Source organism: Monodelphis domestica, chromosome 4 (assembly GCF_027887165.1).
Source record: "Monodelphis domestica isolate mMonDom1 chromosome 4, mMonDom1.pri, whole genome shotgun sequence".
NCBI lineage: Eukaryota > Metazoa > Chordata > Mammalia > Didelphimorphia > Didelphidae > Monodelphis > Monodelphis domestica.
Window position 1 is genome coordinate 362,210,638 of NC_077230.1, and position 22,428 is coordinate 362,233,065.

Consider the following 22,428-nt stretch of genomic DNA (forward strand, 5'->3'; position numbering starts at 1 on the left):
ATTTTTAAACCAAGTATAGAACTTTATCTGTTTTCTTCTTGTTTCAAGCCTTTATTCTACCCTATCTGGGTATTTTTGGATCCTGATGCCATCATTCAACACACTTGCTGTCCCTCCCAACTTTGTCATCTCTAGAATACTTTAGATGCATGCATTCAAATCACCAATACAAATATTAAGCACCCTAGAGCTAAGGACAGATCCTTATTAGAGTCCTCTCCCCTAGAAGACATCAAGCCATTGATGGCTACTAATTCTATCTGGTCTTTCATCCAGTTCCAAATCTATCTCAGCTTCTTATCATTGGACCTATATCTCTCCTTTGTCTCTAATTCTACAAACACTTATGGGCTTGCTAAATGGAAGATTTCTTTATCTAACCCTTTTTCTAACTGGTGGCATTCATGAAAACCTAGATCTCTCTGGAAGACATTGAATCTCTGGTTCCTCTCTCCAGTTCTGGGGTGGTACTCCTCCAATGCTCCCTCAACAAAGTGGGCCAGAGGGAGGCATATGTATATACTCTTCACTCTCATTCCCAGACTATCACTTTATCACCATAAACAACCTTTCCTTTGAAGTTTATTTCCCTTGTCTAGGTTGCCTGGCCAAATTCTTATTCCAGTCATCTCATATAGTAGGTATATAGGGAAAACTGCACAGAATTATGAGGCATTGTTTTCAACACTTGAGATAAAAAAGGGAAAAGATCTTCCCATAGGGAAGTTTCACTTTTGCCTTTGGGAAACCACTTGGGAAACAAGTAAACATGTTGCATTAATAAGTATGAGGTGATTTGGGTTGGGAGAATTCAAATTCTTCCATTTCACATGTATTTGGAAATGCTGTTAGCCCAGAGATTTGCCTTGGAAGAGGGCCATTATCAGATATGATGGGTTGGGTTTTGGGGCTTCAAAAGAAACTTGGTTGCTGCCTCCAAGCAGCCCTATGTGTGGAAGTAGCATGGTATTGTGAAAAGACTAGATTTGAAGTCAAAGGGCCTGGGTTGGAATCCCAAATCTACTATTTTATTATATTGTGTGACCTGGGGCAATTTACTTAGCCTCTTTCCATAGAAGGAAACTCTCCTCAATTTCCTTAATGGTAAAATAAGCAGGTTAATGATGCCTAGTTCTGTGAGCTGATGAAAACCGGTTTCAGTTGATCTGGCCCCAGTCCCCAAGATGCATGTAGGCTGTCTTAACTGATCCAGGCATCATGCCTTTCCCCAGATGCTTGCTTGCTATGGCAGAAGTAGAATTATTTCCTGGGTTTCTGCCCTTCATTCCTCGTTCCTCATTAGGCATTCAAAGAATATCCTAATTTCAGTGATCTGTGATCCCTTCCCTTCAGTGATCCCTTTTGCCTTACAAGTGCCTTCACTTTTAGCTTAAAACTCAATGAACTACTTGCTCCTGGTGGATCAGAAATTGCTGTGTATGGGATGTGGTGGTGCTTAAATAGAAAAGGAATCTAAGAGGAAGAGGTGACAGCTGCATTTTAGGCACTGGGAACAGCCTTTCTGAAGGCTCAAAAGACAACATACAAAACTGTCCAGTGTTTTGCTGAAATCTAGCTAACCCTGTATCTACAACATTGTCCTGGTCTGAAGATGCCCAAAAGAATTTTCTCTTAAGTTTCACTTTTGCCTTTGGGAAACCACTTGGGAAACAAGTAAACATTTATTCAAATTCAATAAGGTTATCCTGTACATAGCATGGTGTAATTCTGACAAAACTAGCAGGTCCTACCAAACAGACATACTTCAAGTACAGACCAACTGTTGCTATTGTATGGATATCAAAAAAGGACTAAGGTCCAGCCTGGGTGAATGTGAAAAAGCTTATCACCAGTCACTCACTTTGGGCAAGCCCTTCTCACTTTGGGGGGTCTCAATTTTCTTAGCCATAAAATCAGGGAATTGAACCAAAATATAATAGCTAGAGCTGGAAGGGTCCTTAGAGGTCATGTCAGGGGTCCAAAGAAGCTAAGGGTTAATTTCTTAGAACTCTTCTACTGTTGAAATTCTGTAGTTCTGGAAATGAATGAGATTTTTAGATATAACTTGAGAAACACCTACTAAAGGTACACAAGTAAGGTTGGAATCTGTGCAGGTGAATAGAACATGAAAACTACAGATTCCCAACTATATTTGCAGTGCTCTGAGCTAAATGGGGGTTGAAGACAAAAAGAGAGATGATTAAAGCCTCTTCCCTGCCCTCATGGAGTTCTGAGCTATTAGAGATAATCAATAGTTAAGGGAAGTTAGTTGGGCAGAATACTGGACTAGAAGCCAAAATCACAGAAAATCACAGCTTGAAGAAAATACAGCCAGCCTCTAATCCAGATTTTTTTTTTTGCCCTTTTTATGTCATTAACACCTTTGTTCATGGTCTAGGGAAACCTAAGGATCCCTTCTCAAAATCATTTTTATTAATTGAAGGGAATGCTAAATTTCAGGTTAGTGAAAATAAAGATGGCAGGTTTTTTTCCCCATCCACGTTCACGGACTTCCTGAAATCTATAGCTTTAACCACAGGTACAAAACAAACAAACAAAACAACTTGCTCTAATCCATTCTTTTTTTTTTTTTGGTTAAGGCAGTAAGAAGTGACTTCTGTCCTCAAAGCCCTAATTCCCTGACCCCCAGCCCCACTAAGTAAAAGAAAGACCTGGCATTAGAACTCTGGTGAATTTGACACCAAATCCAGGGTTCTTTAAACCATAACCCACTGGACTGGGATTTGAATCCTCTTTTGCTACTTACTTGGGCAGACCCCTTTCTCTAAATCATCTATAAAATAAGAGGAGGGGGACCTGGATTAGATGCCTCTAAAGTTCTTGCTAAGAGGTGGTCACATGCTATAAGTAGTAAAGGGCTGGTCTTGGTAACAGCTCATAGTTATGTAACTTAATTAAGGTCGGTTACCTCATATGATCCCCACAATAAACTCATGAGATCAGTGCTATTATTATCCCCATTTTACAGATGAGGAAACTAAAGCTCGGAGCTAAATGCCTTGCCCAGGTCACACGATAAGTGACATTGCGTTCCTCACTCCAAATCCACTACACTATTAAAAGACCCTTGGTTCAAGTCTTAACTCCGGCAAGGTTCCTTTTCCACTGACTTCATTTTGCATCCTTCACCTAAGTCCTCCCCCTCATGCTTCTTTGTATCATCTTGATGTTCGTTTCTTACAGTTCCATCAATAACTAACATTTATAAAGTGCTTTAAAGTCTGTAAAGCGCTTTAATAATATTACTTCATTTTCTATTACATTCACGGACCACACTGGTTTTAGCCCTTCCCTAATGGATGGCCAACGTTCTGCACCTCCTTCGAAGCCGCCGCCTGACTGACTCAGCCCGGGCAAGCAGCTTAAGTCCGCTCGGTCCCAGGCAGCTCTCCGAGGCACACAAAGGCTGGTTCCTTACACTGATGAAATCGCAGTTCCAGACCAAAAATGGTCTTTCCCGTTTCCTTAATTTAAAAGGTCCAGATAAATTCGAGCTGTCATAATAAAAGACAGAGAAAGAACGAGTTGGAGCAGCTGGATGGGAAGGGTGGAGCTTTGCAGGAGAGAATGGGGTCTGTGCCAGGAAGAGTCCGGATTTGATCAGAGGAAGGGGAGGGTCTTCTATGGGCAGGGGCGGGGCTTGCTCAAGCTAAAGGGGTGGACCTATATCCCAGTATGGAGGTGAAAGGAGGTGGGCGTGCCCGCACTCCCGGAAGTGGCGGCAGACTGTGGCGATTGATGGCGGCTGTGATGGCGGCGGTGACGGGCGGAACAGCGGCCGGAGCGGCACGTTCTCTATCACGGTTCCGGGGCTGCCTGGCCGGGGCGCTTCTCGGGGACTGTTTGGGGGCCGTCTACGAGGCTCACGACGACGTTACCATGGCGTCACTGCTGAGTCACGTGGGTAGCCTGGAGCCCGAGCCTGGAGCGAAGGGGAGCGCGCGCACAGGTGGGAGGAGCGCTTGAGCCAATGTGGGGGAGGGGCGAGGGGGCGCGTGTTCCAGGGGGCGGGGCATAGCTAGGGATAAAGAAGACCATCTTTGAGGGGTCAGGCCAGGAGCATCGGGGCTGGGCGGGACCGGACCCTGATGAGCCTGACTTCCCTGCTGTTTCCCCTGGAGCTGCCATAGCCCTCGACTAGGCATCAGAAAGCCTGGGTTTTTGATGGAAGCTGGGAAGGCTCTTAGAGACCATGGAGAACCACCCCCATGGGAAGGAGACTTCTCTAGGGGTCAGGCCTGCATGCAGCCTTGGCTTGAAGACCTCCAATGAAGTAGAGCCTACTCTCTCCCAGGGCAGCCCCTCGCCGACTGTCACCAAGTCCAATTGGGCCTCTCTGTAACCTTCACCCACTCTTCACCGTTCTGCTCCTAGGAACCTAACAGAACAAACTGGGCCCCGAGGACAGCCTTCCAGTGTTTGGGAAGAGGGTTCCATGTATCCTCCAAGTTCTCTATTCTAAAATTTCCCTTTCCTTTAACTGGACAAGGCCACCAAGGTTGTCCCCTTCTAGACCCATTCCAGCTTTTTATCAATGACTTTATCATTTAAATCCCTTATCAAAAACCAAACACATCCCTCTATTTGGGGATTGGCTGGGGTGGAGCATAAAGGGATCCTAGTTCTTTCCTCTACTCATATCTGTGACTTTAGTCTTTTTTTTTTAACCCTCTCTGACTGAGTAACAAGTGTTAAGACAAAAAAGCAAGGGCTAGGCAATCGACAGCTAGGAAGTATCAGAGAACAGATTTGAACCCAGGTGCTCCTGACTCCAGGCCTGGGATTCTATCCACTGTGTCACCTTGATGCCTCTGTATGACTTTGAACAAGTCAGATCTGAACTTCATATGTAAAATGACAAATTCGACTAGATGACATCTGAAGTTCCTTCTAGCTCTGAAATTGTGATCCTATGCCTGTTGCCTACTTATTCCTGGAGACTATGACTCTCTTAACAGAACCCAAGATTGAATGAGCTTTCTTAGTTGCCATGGTCATACTGTTGACTCACACTGAACTTAGAATCTGTTGATACTCCTAAATACTCCTTTCCTAGATAAATTGCTCTCTAGCCATGCCTCAACCCCCCCCACTTTTCTTCCCCCCCCTCCATCTTACAATTGAGAGGTTGATTTTTTGAACCCAGGCATAAGACTTTATATTTATCACCATTAAATTTCATCTCATTTGATTCTGCCCAGTTAAGGTGTAGCCTGTCAAAATTTTTTTGGATTTTGACTTTACCATCCATTGTGTTAGCTCTCTCTTTTACCTTTGTGCCAGGTGAAGATGTGATATGTATCCTCTATACTTTTAACTATGTCATTAATGAAAACGTTAAATAGCACAGATATCAGACAGAATTGAGGGCAAGGAAGTCCCATGGAAACCACCTTGACCTTCCTCTTTCTGACTTTCAGTTTCTCCTACTATAAAAATGAGGGAATTATATTTGGTTCCTTCTATATCTGACTTTATGATCTATGTTCCAAGTAGCTCTCCTCTCCTTTTCTTGCTTTTTACCTATCCTGCCTGTCTTTATCTACATCAGCAGGCACTAAGAGCCCAAGGAACTGTAATAAGGTTCCTGACAAGATACACACAGGGCAAGATAACAATGCCAGGACACAGGCCATAGAGATACAGACATTAAGACTGTTCAAGTTCAGATGAAGGACATCACTGGCGCCTGAGAAGTTCTTATGGAGTATTTAGGCTTTGATTGGATCCAGAGGAATGACCAGGATTTAGGGAAAGTGCATCTCTTTTGGTGAAGAGTCAGATCCCATTGATTGGAATGAAGGGACTCATGTTGGGAAATGATGAGAGAGAAGGCTGGAGAGGTAGGTATGGCCTAGATTATAGAGGACCTTCAATGTCAGGTTAAATTATATTTTGTAGGCACTGGAGAATCTTGGAAAATTCATAGGGGTTATGTTTAGAGAAGTGTTTTAGTAAGGTAATTTTAGAGAAGTAATATAAGTTGACTTGGAGATATAAAATCTTAGAGGTCGAGAAAGATGAAATAGTTGGAATTGATTCAGATGATGAATGTCTCTGCTAGAGTGGTGGCAGGATAATTTGAAATAAAGATTCACCTAGACTTGGTGAATGCCTAGATGTGGAGGCAAGACTGAGGAGAGAAAAGAATCCAAAAGACTCTTAAGTTTTAAAATTGGAAGAATGACAAATAATTGTTTAGGGGGAAAATAAGCTCACATTTAGCCCTATTGAGTTTGAGAGGGATGAGATTGCCCTTTGACTCTAAGCCTCAGCCCTTGCCTCCCCCAACCCCACCCTACCTCAGCCCTCTCCCTGCAGAGGCCCTGTACTACACAGATGACACTGCTATGACCAGAGCCCTGGTGCAGTCCCTGCTGGCCAAGGAGGCCTTCGATGAGGTGGACATGGCCAAGAGGTGAGGGGGGGAATGGGTGGAACTAAGCAATTCCCTGATGTGGTTGATGGTTGTCTAAGGTTTCTGAGCCTCCAGCTCAGAAAGACTAAGACAATAACCCCTGCTGCTCATTCCTAGACAGCTTCTTCTGCCCGTCTCCCTTCCCTCCCCCACAAATCATTTCCTTTTCTTGGCTTTGGGGAGTATCTCTTGAAGCCTAGCCAGGGCCCTTGCCTTTCCCTCTCCAGGTTCGCTCAGGAGTACAAGAAAGATCCTGATCGAGGCTATGGTGCTGCAGTGATTACTGTGTTCAAAAAGCTGCTGAACCCCAAATGCATAGACGTCTTTGAGCCAGCTCGGGCTCAGTTCAATGGGAAGGGTTCCTATGGCAATGGGGGTGCCATGCGGGTGGCTGGCATCTCCTTGGCCTACAGTAACACCAAAGATGTTCAGAAGGTGTGTGAGCTAAGCTGACCACTGGAGGGGTTCTTCCTTCCCTTTTCTCTTCTCCCTGACATGGCTTCTATGACAGTATTCCATTCTGCCTCCATCCTGTTTCCTGGCACAGCTCCTATGACAATATTTCTTTCCCTGTCCCTTCCCATTCCCCCCCTTTCTGCAGTTTGCCCGACTTTCAGCCCAGCTGACCCATGCCTCCTCGCTGGGCTATAATGGTGCCACCCTGCAGGCTCTGGCTGTGCACCTGGCCCTTCAAGGAGAATCATCCCGGGAGCAATTTCTCCAACAGCTTTTGGACCACATGGAGGAGGTGGAGAATGACGACCGGTCTCTATCTGAAGCAAGGGAGTAAGTAGGAATGAACATTTGAATGCTGTTGGGTGAGTGTGAACTAAGCCATGAAGACCTGGACATGGTCTGGGCCAGTAGCAGCAATAGACTGGCATCTGATTCTTTTTCATTTTCCTTTTTTTCATGGAAAGCACTGAGTAGAAGTTGAAAAGAGTCCTTTCCCCCCCCCTGCCCCCTACCAGAAAGAGGTGCCCTGTTGGAACTTCCTGGATCTCAGGGAATAGATGACACACATACCCCTTCACACCCATATATCCCCATCCCTATCCCTATACCCCTCCTTCCCCAGGCTGCATGTTTTCTTCATTGAAAGCATCTCTTTTTCTACTATCCACCTTTCTTCCTCTATATGCCACCCAGCATTGTATCCTAGGACCTCCCAAATCTGGCCTGTGTACGTTAGCCATGACCTCCATGGACTCTCTTTGATTCCCAGGCTGGGCATGGAAGAGCGGCCATACTTGAACAAACTGAAGAAGATCGGGGAGTTCTTGGAGCAGGGCTTAATGACCAAGGAGGAAGTCTTGTCTGAGCTTGGTGGGTTGGTTGGAGGCTCTGCTGTCCTCCTCCCCTTTCACTTCTCCTCAGGTGGATAGGGCCTGACCCCATCCTTCAGGGCCTAGAATGGAGATGAAGCTATACTTCTGTATCCCAACTTGTCTTTGCCATCCCTAGGGCTGGGGCAGGGAGGAGAGCATGCACCTCTGTCACTAAGTACTTCTCTCAGGGGAGAAACTAGACTCTTGCAGAGGCTGAAGTGGAGAAACTGGGACAGGGGTTCAGGTTCCTTTACCTTCGTTTCAGCTTTGCAAGAAAAAGTGCCATCTAACCAGTGCCCACCAGTGGTACACCAGTTTGGCCTACCAAGCAGAAAACACAAGAAAAATCATTTAAGCAAATTCAATGACTTGGCTACTGGGTTGGCCTTGTCTCTGTCTCTCCCCTGGGCCAATTTATGAGGCTCATGAACTTGCCCAATCCTGTCCATGGATGGAAGAAATCTTTGCCCCGGGGTGGTCTCAGGACCTTGGCTGCATGTGTGCAGTTCCCATGATCATGTGTCCTCCACAGGGAATGGCATCGCAGCTTTTGAGTCAGTCCCCACTGCCATTTACTGCTTTCTGCGCTGCATGGCTCCTGACCCTGCTATCCCCGCCACCTTCAACAGCCTCCAGAGGACACTCATCTACTCCATCTCCCTGGGGGGGGACACCGACACTATCGCCACCATGGCCGGGGCCATTGCTGGGGCCTACTATGGCATGGAGCAGGTTCCAGAGAGCTGGCAGCAAAGCTGTGAGGGCTACGAAGAGACAGATGTGCTGGCCCGGAACCTGCATCAGCTCTTCAGCAAGGACTTGTGAGGGCTGTGGCCAGGGCACATTCAGGCAGCAGCGCTTGGCTGGGAGCAAACCTTGGGGCCTCCCGTGCTTACTGGCCTGCCCCCTCCTGAAGCATGGGGCCTTGTATGGTGATTGGGAATGGGGGATGGGAAGAGGGACCCTGTATTTCATTGGTGAGTGGTATAGGTGTGGCCCTCTGGTATGGCCACATACCACATTCGGGATGGCCCATATGATGGTGTGACCCCCAGATCCCAGAGCTTGATCCTCAGGCCTCACAGGAGACTTTCGTGACTACGGCAGAAACAGGTCTGAACTGAAAGGAGAAATTCCTGACTCTTGGCAGGGATGAGAGATAATTGAAACCAGGGGTTGGTGAGGTCGATGTGGTCTCTGGAGTCTTAGTCTCAGTAGATTTGCTTTCCTGGACTGGCCAAGCCTGACTCACTGCCCAGGGACCTTAAGAGTCTTGAAGTTGTTAGTTTGGGGACTCTCAGGCCCCAGAGAAGACCTTTGCCTGGTTGAGGTAACAGCTCTATTAGGGTGGGCACTCACTGTGATTTCCTCTGAATATCATGCAGCCTCCCAATAAAGTTACTGGCAGACCCTTCTATGCTTTGTCTTTGGCTCTGGATACTTTACCTCTTCTGCCTGTGTGCCAGCAGGAGTGGGTGTTAGGGAGAAGGCAGGCAAAACTGAGAACCCCAGGTGACAGGGAGGCAGATATCTCTGAAAGGATCAGAGAGCCTCTGTGGGGCAGGGCAGAATAGTGCCCAATTTGTGAGATTTTTCTTCTAAGGTGTCACACAGTAGAGCTCAGAGGATTGGGCTGCGTCTCTACCTCAAGAATGTTTTCCCCTAGTGTCTGAAAGCCACTTAGCCTAAGGTGTCTAGAAGGGGAGGTAGTACAGAAGAGGATGGGTCCAAAAAGTTTCTCCTGCCCATCAGGATCCAGACCCAGCCTCTCAGGCTCACCAGGCTAGGGACAGAAGCCTGTCTTTGGGCAGCCATAGTTGAAATGGAAATGGCATCTGATGAGAGTCAGAGCCAGGCAGGATCATTATTTGTGTGACCCATGACCACAGGATTACTCCATGTGAAGCAGCAAGAACCCTGCTACATCTGTTTCTTCAAAAGCTTGGATCTGCAGGTTATTTGATGGAATGTTTCGCCTTGCAAGGGTCCTGTTTACTTGCCCTAGCTGGGTCAGAGAGGAAGAAGTTGGTTTGCCTCAGAGCAGGGATGCACTTGGGAATTTACCCACAGAATCTCATTCCTAGGTAGGGAAGAATGCATCAGATTATCGGGCCTTTCTGGGAAGCTGCTGCCTTGCTGGAATCTCTTGCCCCCCTCAGAGCTGAGAATGTGAGATATGAGCCCCAGTCTGGGGAGCAATTTGTCCTTCACTAAGAGCAAAGGGGGTGGGGGGGGGGGATTGTCAATGACAGCTGTTTCTAGGCTCAGCTGAGCCTTCTTAGAGAACAAAATGGATTTTCAAAAGGGACCAAAGGACAGGGAGAAAAGAATGTCACAAGTTGGCTATCCCCAAGTCTGCATGGCCCAAAGAAGGGAGACCTCTCCTTGAGGAAATGAGTGCCCCTGGTTGCTCCAGACCAGGGCTGTCAAACATGCTTTCATAGAGCACCTCACAGGGCATGTGGGCCAAACCCCTGCCAGAAGACCAAATCCACTCACAATATCTGGGCTAAATGGGCTGTAGGGTTCAGTTTAAAGACTTTGTCGTCATTGTGAAGGAGGGCAGTCCTGGACAGCTGGCTCACCTTGGGCCCCATCCTCCACCTTGAAAACTGGAGCCAACTCTGCCATACCCCTGGGGGAAAAGGCCTAGTGATTTCATTCATAATTTGCATCAGATGTTGAAATAACTTGTGTTAGAGACACTGCCAGCTGTCATGCTCTGCTGCTAGACAGCTCCATGGAATGCTCTGGAGAAGTTTGGGGTCTGCCCCAGATTAGCCAGCAACAGGCCAGCAGCTGCTTCTCTGAGCCAGCCCAGAATTGCCCTAAGAATAGGTTGGTTTTGTGGATGTGGGTGTGAGCCCCTACCACCTTGGAACCATCCTGAGTAGCGAATGATTGTCCTAGAACCTAGAGTTGGGCCTCCATGGGGGCTCAGGGCAAGCAAGTTTGCTTAAAGCTTCAGGGAGACAAGAAATGACAAGAGGCAGAAAACTGGGCTGAAACCCTGGGCCTAGCCAGGACTCAAATGAGCTTGTGTTTAATACAAAAGGACATGTCACTCAGTGCTCTGTTTTAATAGATTTTATTGGTGTGTCAATACAGTCAAGTACTGTAATTTTAGTTCCAAAGAGAAACCCATTTGTTTATCACAAGTGCGTTTTTTTAACCAAATTTGCTCTGACACAGTGCATGGAATAGGTATGTACAAAACTACAACCCTCTATATACCAGGTTAGAGATGAAGATACTAGAGGCAAATATTTTAAACATTTAAAAAGACAGTAAGAATTAGAATATACAAATGCATGGGGGTAATGCAGTTTTCAGTTTCAAATATTGACAGACTTGATCAAAGTTAGCCCTTGAGAAGGCCTCTAAAAGTGACCAATCCACAGTCCCGCTGGCTGGGAATCTGCTGAGTGCTTCAGCAAAGAGATTTGGCCAGGACCATGTGGTGAGGGACAGTCTTTCCCGGCTGGGTGGCTTCCTTCTGCCCTTGATTCTCCATTTGGGGCAAGTCAGTGCCTGCCCACCTAGCCATTCCAGCCCAAGGGCGGGGGTGGTCTTGGCACAGGAAAGGGACAAGTGACAAGGATAAGTGGGCTTTGATGCTTCCAGCAGAAGAGAAAGAAATCCTTCGAGGCTCCCAGACCTTCCTTTTCCCAAGCTTCACCCAGGTTCTTTCCCAACCCTTGTACCAGATAATAAGTTGGATTTCTTTTGGATTCAGATGTCCTAGATTGTGGGAGAGGAAAAGGGGGGGAAGAGATGTCAGGATACACAAAGGTTAGCAAAGGCCTCAAGTGAACCAGAGCCTGAAAGAACAAGCAGGAGTTGGCAGTAGTTTTGTTACAACAGATGTTGTAGTGTTGTATACAACAGATGCTCCAGTGTTCTGGAGCAGCTAGCACCAGCAGTTTCAAAGATGATTCCAAGGTTCACACATAGAATAAACAAAATGGTCAGATTGGTCAGGCATAAGACCCTTGGTTTTAGGAACCAACACTAGCTTATAGGGCTGCTGGGCATTTAGTTGTCAACTTGAAGGGAAGCCCCTCCTCTTTTCAGAGTGGGGTTGAGTGGCCACCAGCCTTGCTCTCCTCCATCATGTCCCCTTCCCTTCCCCACCCTCCAAAGCTAAGACTGGATCTGGTGACAAAAGAATATACTGCAGCCATCACCCAGGAGCAGAGAAAGTTCCTCTCCAGCCCCTTTTGGGAACAGACCTGAAATTAGAAGTTGGGAAGAAAAGGATCTAACTGCCCTCTTTCCAGATGTGGCTGCCAAGACTAACATCTATTACCATCCAGTCGTTTTTCTGGACCTTAAGATCACATAGAACACCAAAATGAAATGGGAGAGGACCCCCGGCCCCCTGCTTCATGGCTCTTGTTCAGAAAAGTGAGGTGGGAGTGAAGAATCCAATAAATACCTAGATTCTAGTCAGTCTAGCAGACTGGCTGCTCCCCTGCACTCATGGGAGCAGGGTCTACAGTGGCATAGCCTTACACAGAAGTCCTGGGCCTGGTGGAGGCAGGTTAAATGCAGGATCCCAAGACTGAGCATGTTACACCCAGTGGCTTTGGAGGTGTCTTTCACCTCCCACATCTGGGTACCTTGTCTTCCTGTCCCTTTAAGAGCCCCTTTAGGAGTAGATTTTTCCTAGTGTTGTCTACATTTTTTCTCTTTCCTCCTGGACTATGGGAGATTAGGGGAGGCAAGGACAAGTGTAGTATTCATACCATGCAAGACAGCCAGGACCAACCTCGAGCTCTATCACTTGAAGATGGTGACCAGTAAAGACAATGAGCCTGTTGCCCTGTGTCCTAGGAGAACACTGCACAGGCCATCATAGCATCTTTCAATCAGAAGATTAACCAGGGGTTTCTCTTCCTCTCTTTCCCAAAATAAAACTTGTCTTGGGGCCGAAGTCCCATACATTGGAAGCTGGGGCAGCTGGGATGAGAAGTTTCTTTTATCCTCAGTGCAGTCTGAATGTGAGAGGTCCCTGCTTTGTCACCCAGAAGAGAAGCCCAGGGATGGAGAGGCAGATTTCCGAGAATGGTCAATGAGTCTCCGTCCCAAGGCACGTGTATAGAAGGCCCATGAGTCTCCTAGTCCTTGGAATAGAAATGGAGCAATTCCAATAAGGCCTGGAAGCCAGGAGTCACATACCCTGAGCGTGAATTAATACCCATCATCTCAGTGGCAGTCTCCTTCAGTTCAGCACCATCTTCAGCCCCAGTCCCAGGAGGGAGAGGGAGAGGGAGAGAGGAGGCAGTCCCACCTTTGCAAAGCCTCCTCAAGGATCAGTCTCTTTCAGAAGCAATCAGAAGAAGAAAGCAGGTCTCCTCTAGCCACTGCTGTCTCCCAGTGTCTTCTCTAACCATCTGGTCCTTTGCTTTTAATTAAAAAATACTACTACTACTAAAGATGGATGTGGGAGGGGTAGCTGGTGGCCGTGGGTCCCTGGCCTGTTATGTGGGGCAGAGCAAGAAGCCAGAGAAGGACGAGTGGATGTACTCGGTGGAATAGAGGCCGTTGGCTTGGTCTGAGGGCATCTGCACCCACACCTGGTCATTAGTGCGCAGCTCGAGCACAGCCCCTCCTGACGCCTGGTCCAGGTAGCCTTTCTTGTACTCATCATAAGTGTAGGTAGCAGGAACATTGTTCTTATAGAGAGCCACCCAGACACTGGTGCCCTTGACATGCACGTGGTAAGCAAAGTAATAGACACCACCAATGGGGCAGGTGAAGATGCCCGTGGCAGGGTTGTAACCACTGTGGCCATTGTACAGCGTCCGGTCAAACTTGACTGGCATCCCCGAAGCCGGAAAGGGTGAAGTGAGCACAGCAGTAAAGGCTGGGGCGATGCCAACTGAAAGTTCCCCAAGGCCAGACTGGGGCTTGGCCCCTCTGCCATTGCCCAGCACTGCCCCTTCAACCCCACCATTGGGCAAGTGCAGTCCTGCAATACCCATCTCATCCAAACTCCCCGGGGGCCCAGGTGGACCTGGGGGCCCTGGAGGCCCTGGGGGACCATTGAGTCCTGGGTTTCCAGGGATGCCAGGGGGCCCTGTAGGTCCAGCTAAGCCTGGTTCTCCTACCCTTCCTTCCCCCGGGGGGCCTTGGAGGCCTGGTTCCCCTTTTAGGCCTGGAAGACCCTGGGGCCCGATGGGACCTGATGGGCCCTGAAGCCCAGGAATCCCTGAAGGTCCCCTCAGACCAGGCTGGCCTGGGACACCTACCTCCCCTTTCTGTCCCAGCCCTCCTGCCACCCCTGGCCCCCCAGGAAGCCCAACGATGCCTGGCTCTCCCTTGGGCCCACTTGGCCCTGGAGGTCCCTGTGTCCCAGGTAATCCTCTCTCTCCAACGACTCCAGGTTTTCCCACAATACCACTTGGCCCCTGGTCTCCTCGGATCCCAGGCACCCCTGGAGGCCCACTTGGCCCTGCCTCGCCTTTGGGACCAGGTAGCCCATGCCTCCCTGGTAGTCCCATGGACCCAGGAAGGCCAGGAGGGCCTGTAAGGCCCTGAGGCCCTGGCTCACCTGGCTCACCATCCTCTCCTGGTTCACCTATGTCACCCAGACCCCCGGGGACCCCTGCTGGGCCCCTTTCTCCTTTGAGACCTGGGAGCCCTGGCTTCCCATAGCCTGTAGGGCCTGGCAAACCAGGAAGGCCCCTAATCCCAGGTTCCCCCTTTGCACCCACAGGCCCCTGGGGCCCAGGCACACCTACTGCCCCAGGTACCCCAATGCCATCTAGTCCTGGGGGTCCCCTTGGCCCCAGGGCTCCTGGTTCTCCAGTTTGTCCTGGTCCCCCAGGAGCCCCAGTGGCTCCTTTATCCCCTGGGGCACCTGGAAGCCCATCCAGGCCTGGTTTACCCAAACCCATGGGGCCCGGAGGACCTGGAGGGCCAGGGGGACCCCCATTGCCTGGGACACCTGGCTGGCCTGGTGTGCCCACCCCATTGTCACCCTTGAGGCCTCTTTCTCCTCGAGGTCCTGGTTCTCCTCTGGGTCCTGGTTCCCCCCTAAAGCCTTGTGGACCCAGAGCACCCTGTGGTCCTGGTTTGCCAGTGACAGCAATGCCTGATGGGCCTGGAAGTCCGGGGGGCCCTGGCAGTCCTCGAAGGCCCTGGTCCCCCCGAAGGCCTGGCTCGCCCTTAGGACCTGGTTCACCCTTGCTGCCCACTTTGCCTGGGACACCCGGGACACCCGGCTTCCCCACCCTAGAGAAGCCAGGGGGGCCAGCAGGGCCTGGCTGGCCATGCAGGCCTGGCTTGCCTGTCCCTGGCTTTCCTGGGTAGCCAGGAGGGCCTGGAGGGCCCCGGGGACCAGGCTTCCCCGGAGGACCAGGTTCCCCTTTCAGGTCCATTGGCAGCATTGGCGGTGGCAGTTCTGAGGAAAGAAAGAGAGACGGGGGTCCAGAGTCAGAGGCTTTGGGAATAAGATCACCCAGCACCTCTTCCCTTCCTCCCAAAGATTCGAGGCAAGACGTTAGGGAGGGAAAAGACCGGACCAGCAGGGAGGGGAACCTCAGGACACTGTCAGGCACGGACGGACAAGCCACATTTCCCCAGGCTCCCATGGGCCCGCTGCAGAGGCAGTGGAGCCTGCCCCTGTTTTGTGGGGAGAGAAGCAGCAGCAGCCCTAGGCGAGAAGCTATTTCCGCTGAGCCTCCTCCCTCACACCCCCAGCTGGGGCTCGCTGACCCAAGTAGCCGTTCCCGCCCGGGGGCTGGAGTTCTGTCAGGGGGAGAGAACTGCCACTCAAATCCAGCCCTGGGCCTTGCCCGCCCTCCTAGAGGAGGTGCAGGGCAGAAAGGGTGTGCGGACATTGCGGGAAGCCTGGTCCCGAGGCGGGAAGAGGAGAAAGCCCTCCGCCGACCTCAGAGGCCCCGCCCACGTTGCCTAGGGAGAGGAAGGCCCGCCTACACCCGAGGGCAGTGACGCGGCTGGTTCTGTCCGAGGCCGGGGGCGCTAGCAGCAGCGGGACTGTCCGGCACCTCTCCGTGGCTCTGGACACAGGGTCAAGTTCAAGTCCCCCCACCCCTTCTCCCGGGCAGCCTCTACCCTCAGCTAGACTGGTCGTGAGCAAAGACCGGGCAGAGTATGAAGAGGAAGGAGGACAAGAGCGGGAGGAGCAGGGTGCTGCAGGCCGAGACGTTAGGTGGCAGCAAAGGAGAGAGGCCGCCGAGCGGAGGGGCGGAGAGGGAGGGGAGGGGCTGAAGGAGGGGCAGGGCGGGGAAGGCCCTACTGCTTACCCAGGTATTGGCCCTTGCCTTCCCGGAAGGGGGGGCCGGCGGGTCCTTTCAACATGGGCTGCACGTACTTCACTTGCGCGTACCCTGTCCCACCGGCCCCGCCTCCGGCTGCGGCCCTCAGCCCGGTCACCAGCAGTAACAGCAGCAGCAGCAGAGAAGGGGGCGAGGGCCCCGGCTGCATGGCGGCTCCCGCTCCCTTTGGGCTCTGTCTCCGGCTCCGGCTCTGGCTCTGGCTCTGGCTCTGGCTCTAAGGCGACTCGCTCTGCTGAGAGGGACAGCAGAAACTCAGCGTGGTCACGGGCGTCCAAAGGGCTCTACGGGGAGGTGGGCCTCCAGGGGGTCACGATGGGGGGAAGGGGGGAGGCTCAGCAGAGTCTCATTGGGGACCAGCAGGGCCACTATTGGAGAATCACAAAGATTACTTAGGGGATCAATAGGGTCATTATTGGGAGATCAGCAGGGTCACTCTTGGAGGGTCACCAAGATTGGGGGACCAGCCATTTCATGAACTCTTGGGAAATCAGCAGGGTCACTAATGATGGATCAGCAGGATCACTACGGGGGACCAAACTGTTCACTATTGGGGATCAGCAGGGTCACTATTCAGGACCACCAGGGGTAACTATTGGGGGATCAGAAGAGGGGTGCTCTGAGATAGATCTTTTAAAAAAAAACAACCCTTACCTTCATATATATTCCATCAATACTGTGTATTGATTCCAATGCAGAACTGTAAGGGGTATGCAATTGGGGTTAAGTGACTTGCCCAGGGTCACACAACTAGGAAGTGTCTGAGGTTACATTTGAACCCAGGACCTCCTGTCTCTAGGCCTGGTACTCTATCAACGGAAGATTTTAAAGAAAGGGAGACCCTAGCAGGACTGTAGAAGGGCTAATATTTCAACTTTCCAAAAAGAGAGAAGGCATATTCTGCAAACTGTAGACCAATGAGCTTGACTTTGTTGTGTGGCAAATTTCTAGACTTCTTATTTAAGGGGATGAAAAAAAGAAATCCTAAAAGCCTTCATAACAGCTAGAATTTATAGAGTATCTTAAGGTTTGTAAAGCATTTTACATATGATTTCATTTGATCCCCACAACAACCTGAGAGGTAGGTGCTATTTTTCTCCCTAGTTTACAAAAGAGGAAACTTACATTGAAAGAAGTTAAGTGATTTGTCTAGGGTGATAACAATTAGTAATCATAATACTAGTAACTAGCATTTATAAACCACTGCTTTACAAATAATATTTCATTTTCTACTCAGAACAACCCTAGGAGGTAAGTATTCATGCTCTTCATTTTATAGATTAAGGGATCTGAGGCAGACAGAAGTTAAGTGACTAGCCCAAGGTCACACAACTAGTAAGCATCTGTGATTTAAAGTCGTCTTCCTAAATTCATGTTCATCACTTAATCTACCACAGAATTATAAGACTAGATCAGGGAAATTCAGCATAACGGTTTGCCTAGCTTTCAGCAAAACATGTGGCAAAGTTTCTCCTACTTATGATGTTAGATAAAATAGAGACCCAGGCTAGGTGATAAATAATACAGTTAGGTGAACTGGCAATGGGTCAATGTCAACCTGAAAGGCAGTCTAACTGTGTTCTGGGAATCTGTTCTTGCCTCCTACAGTGCAACCTTTTTTTCAATGATTTGAATGAAAGTAGAGATGGCATAGTTATCAAATTGGCAGATAAGAAGTAGCTTTGAGGAATATTTGACACTTTGGATGACAAGAGTCTGGAATCCCCTCCCCTCCACCAAAAAAAAAAAAATCTCAGGCTAGAACAGTGTTGTTTTAATCTGAGATTTGGTAGGGCTAATTTTTAAGTCCTCTAGATTTCCAAAAATGAACTCCACAAAAAATTGGAAGGAGCCAACAGTTTGTGGAAAAAGCTGGACGCTTTATGTATGTGAGTCAATAGTATGATGAGGAAGTCAAAAATTTGAACAGTCCCCTGGCTAGACTGTAGTTGGAAAGGGTCACTAACAGGGTCAGTTCCCTAGATTTAGCTCCAAGGAATGTCTGCTTTTGTCAGAGGGCCCCAGCTTGTGGACTGAGGAAGAAGATAGAAGATAGAGGGTAATGGAGGTAGGTGATTATTTTGCTCTACTTTGCCTGGATCAAATACACTGGGGCATTGCATTTACTTCTGGGCATCATATTTTGGCAAAAACATGGAAAACCTAGAGCATGTCCAAAGAAAGTCACTAGAATGATAAGACTGGAAAACATGCTTAATGAAGACCGATAAAAGGCATTCCTAAAAAGGTAATTCACCTTACATACAGAAAACTGGTAAAAATGACCAAAAAATCAGTGATAAGATGACTACCCTAATGCAGTGATTATCAAACTTTTTCGTCTTAATACTCAAAAATTATTGAGAATCCCAAAGAGCTTTTGTTTCTTTGGGTTCTATCTAGCAATCCTTACTGTATTTGAAATTAAAATAAATTTGAAAGTATTTATTAATTTGATTTAAAATAACAATAAAGCTACTAATGTTGGCATAAATGACATTTTAATGAAAAAAAATTGTATTTTCCAAACAAAATGTTAGTGAAAAGAGTGGTATTGTTATACATATCACTCACTGCAAATCTCTTTAATGTCTGACTTAACAGAAGAAACTGGATTCTTCTATCTGCTTCTGCATTCAAACTGTTATGTTGTTTTGGTTGAAGTAAATGAAGAACATGCAGTCTAACACAAATATGTAGTTGGCAAAGGAGGAGAATATTTTAATAAGCAAATAACATCTCAGAATTATGACCAAAAAATAGTTTTGACTTCATGGAGCACCTGAAAGAGTTTCAAGAACCCCAAAGAGTCAGAAAACCATGCTTTGAGAACCCAGGCCTTGGTTGGTGGAGGTGTGAATTGGTCCAATAATTTTGCAAAGCAATTTGGAAGGGGCAGCTCTGTGACTCAGTGGATACAGTGCCAATCTTGCAGTCAGAAGGACCCTGGTTCAGATTTAGCCTCAGACACTTTCTATATGTATAACCCTGGGCAAATCACTTAACCTCAACCCCCTGTCCCTTACTGATCTACCTTGGAATTGATACTTGTATCAGTTCTAAGACAGAAGGTAAGAGTTTCAGGAGAGAGGAGAGAGAGACAGAGACAGAGAGAGAGGGAGAGAGAAAAGGAGAGGGAGAGAGAGAGAGGGAGGGAGGGAGAGGAAGGGAGGAAGGAAGGAAGCAATTTGGAATTTTGCAAAGAAAGTATTTAAAATGCCCCTACTCTTTGACTTAGAGTCAGTGCTAGGAACATAGCCTGAGGTTAAATAAATGACAAAAAAGATAGGCTCCAAATACACTAAAATATTTCTAGAAGTACTTATAAGAAGTATCACAGGGGGCAGCTGGGTAGCTCAGCGGATTGAGAGCCAGCCCTAGAGACGGGAGGTCCTAGGTTCAAATCTGAACTCAGACACTTCCCAGCTGTGTGACCCTGGGCAAGTCACTTGACCCCCATTGCCTAGCCCATACCACTCTTCTGCCTTGGAGCCAATACACAGTATTGACTCCAAGACGGAAGGTAAGGGTTAAAAAAAAAAAGTATCACTGATTATGGTTTGTGAATTATATGATTTTACTGAGTTGTAAGAAATGACTGATGAATTGCAGAGAAGCTTAAGAAGATCTACATGAACTGATGCAGAGTGAAGTAAGCAGACTTAGGAGAACAATATACACATTATCTACAAGAATGTAAACAAAATGAAGAACCACAATGAAAACACTGAAACTGAATGCTGTTAAATGATCAAAACTAAGTTTATTCCCCCAATGAGAAGCTGCCTTCTCTTGTTTTTTTTTTGTTTTTTGTTTTTTTTTTACCAGGGTAGAAGGCTGTGGTTGAAGAACATGACATTGGTCAGGCTCTTTTAATATGTTGGCTAGTTTTGCTGAACTATTTTTTTCTTCCTTTTTCTTTTTTGTTTCTCTATTAGCAGGAAAGCAAAAGGAGAGAGAGCTGGCTTAAACCAGATAGACATACTGGCTGGATGATTCAGAGCAGGCTTCTTAGTGATCTGGGCAACTCTCTTAAGACTAAGCTGCAGAGGTGGTGCCAGCTTCCATTGGTAGAAGATGGTTCCTTTTTTAAAATCCTTACCTTCTATTCTAGTAACAACTCTAAAACAGAAGAGCAAAGATTAGGCAAATGAGGTTAAGTGACTTGCCCAGGGTCACATAGCTAGGAAATGTCTGAGGTCATATTTGAACCCAACTCCTCATAATTCCAGGTCTAACACTCTTTCTACCTACTGTGTCACCTAACTGCCCCTAGAAGGCTTTTCCTTGACTGGGAGTTCCCAATACCAATGAAACACCCCCTCCCTATCTCTGGTGGAGGAAGGATACATTGGGAAGGGTAGGTGGGCTCAAAATAAAAGCAATCAACAACAATTTGTTTTTTTAAAGGAATTGTAGTGGAGAGGACAGCTAGGTGGCTCAGTACACAGAGAACCAACCCTAGAGATAGAAGGTCCTGGGTTTGAATCTGGATTCATACACTTCCTAGCTGTTTGACCCTGGGCAAATCACTTAACCCAATTGCCTAACCCTTACCACTCTTCTGTCTTGCAACTAATACTTAATATTGATTCTAACTCAGAAGGTAAAAGTTAAAAAAAGAAAAAAAGATACTGAGAATGCTTAACCTGGTTAAAAAGAAGACAGAGGCGACTTCATACTTACCAAGAATTTGAAAATCAAGGGGGAAGTTAGGTGGCTCAGATGGATAGCTGGGTTCAAATCTGCCTTCAGACACTTCCTAGTTGTGTGACTTTGGTCATTTAATCCTAATTGCCCACCCCCACTCTTCTGCTTTGGAACCAATATTCAGTATTGATTCCAAGACAGAAAATTAGGGTTTAAAAAAAGGAAGGAAAGAGCTGTTGTGTAGAAGAAGAGATTTGTTCTCGGTTTTAGGGGACTCTACTGGAACAATGAGTGTGGTAGATTTAGGCTCCCCAAGAATCAAAGATGTCCTTAAGAGGTAGTGTGACCCTTTCTTCTGGTAAGTCCTCCTGTGGAGGCTGAATGACCACATGTTCCCACATTGTAGAAGTAGGTAGGTTGAAGGCATTATCTTCCTGCTCGGAGATTCAGTGAATCTATTAGGGTAACTTGTCCCCTAAAGAAGGGGACACACTAGCATTATTTTTTTAAAAATCCTTACTGGCAAATGAGATTAAGTGACTTCCCCAGGGTCACACAGCCAGAAAACATCTGAGGTCAGATTTGAACCCAGGTCCTCCTAATTCCTAGTCTGGCTTTCTATCCACTGAACCACCTCACTGCCCCTAGTCTTATCACTCTTTACAGCATAGTTTGCAGTCATTATTAGAGAGGTTCAATTATTATAGGTCTCCTTTAAAGGTAGTACATATAGTCACTGGGCAGCACAGTGTCGTGGAAAGATTGTTGGACCTGCAGTCAAGAGAGACCTGGGTTCAAACTCTGACACTGACACTAGGTCTAGGATTATAATTGAATCAGGTAACATCTCTGAGTGTTTCTTCTTTTGTCAAGGGGGAAACAAGAATATCTGTAATGCTGTGTTGCCTTTTTCTTTAACCCTTACTTTCTGTCTTAGTAATAACTAGGTCAGAAAGGGCACAGGCTAGGCAAATACTATTAAATGACTTGCCCAGGGTCATACAACTAGGAAGTATCTGAATCCAGATTTGAACCCAGGTCCTCCTGACTCCTGGCCTGGCTCTCTGTCCACTGTGTCACCTAGCTGCCCCTCTATACTGCCTTTCTTCATAACTCTGACATTTAGTACAGTGCCTGGCACATAGGGGATGCTTAATACATGTTTATGAGTCCTGAGGGTGATAATGATGATAGCAAAACTTGTATCTGTGTTGTTTTGAGGCTCAAACGAGATAATATATGTAGAATGCTTTGCACATGTTCAAGGGCTCTGTTAATATTAGCTAATGTGATCCCAGAGAGGGGATCTGGAGTCCAGAAGACCTTGGTCCCAGGCTTGCTTCTTATACAAGACTTTGTGACCCTGGGCAAGTCCCTTAACCCCTCTGTTGGCCAGCACTCTTGAGTTGGTGAACTGATGTCTGCCCATTGGCAGACCTAGTTTCCTCACTGGGAGTTCCTATTCTAATGCAAGAACAGGTCTGGTTGGAAACATTCTGTTGTTACATTTAGTGGATGTTAAATTTAGAGGCAAAATTAAAGAGAGAAACAGGAGAATAATGAAATATTAGAACTGGGAGGGACCTTAGAAATGGCCTCATCTAGTGGCTGCATTTTTTTCAGAAAAGAAAACTGAGACCCAGGGAAAAGAAAGGACTTGCCCTGAGTTATAGGATCAATTAGGAAAAGGGCACAAATGGGAGACACT

General features: G+C 47.6%; 2 protein-coding genes across 7 annotated transcripts in view; one reads left to right on the forward strand and one right to left on the reverse strand.

Moving 5' to 3' along the window:
* The first annotated feature begins 3,650 nt into the window (after positions 1-3,650).
* Positions 3,651-9,182, forward strand: ADPRS (ADP-ribosylserine hydrolase). Of its 2 annotated transcripts, none has more exons than XM_001380651.4 (6): positions 3,651-3,970; positions 6,343-6,439; positions 6,667-6,874; positions 7,041-7,225; positions 7,665-7,765; positions 8,300-9,182. In XM_001380651.4, the coding sequence occupies exons 1-6, from the start codon at positions 3,697-3,699 to the stop codon at positions 8,590-8,592; spliced, it is 1,158 nt and encodes a 385-aa protein (XP_001380688.2). In that variant the 5' UTR covers positions 3,651-3,696; the 3' UTR covers positions 8,593-9,182. The 2 variants fall into 2 exon arrangements, with proteins under 2 accessions (XP_001380688.2, XP_007492862.2); XM_007492800.2 differs by having other exon boundaries at positions 3,840-3,970; positions 6,329-6,439; positions 8,397-9,182.
* Positions 9,183-10,839: 1,657 nt separating this feature from the next.
* The window catches only part of COL8A2 (collagen type VIII alpha 2 chain), a 37,072-nt gene continuing 25,483 nt past the window's right edge, over positions 10,840-22,428 (reverse strand). For 3 of the 5 annotated variants that reach the window (XM_001380654.3, XM_007492801.2, XM_056795145.1), the window contains 2 exons: positions 16,041-16,305; positions 10,840-15,175 (listed from right to left, as the gene is read on the reverse strand). In XM_001380654.3, the coding sequence (XP_001380691.1) occupies positions 13,251-15,175; positions 16,041-16,221 (2,106 nt within the window). In that variant the 5' untranslated portion in view covers positions 16,222-16,305 and the 3' untranslated portion in view covers positions 10,840-13,250. The remainder of the gene's footprint in view (positions 15,176-16,040; positions 16,306-22,428) is intronic. The other 2 variants (XM_056795144.1, XM_007492805.2) reach the window with 1 other exon arrangement.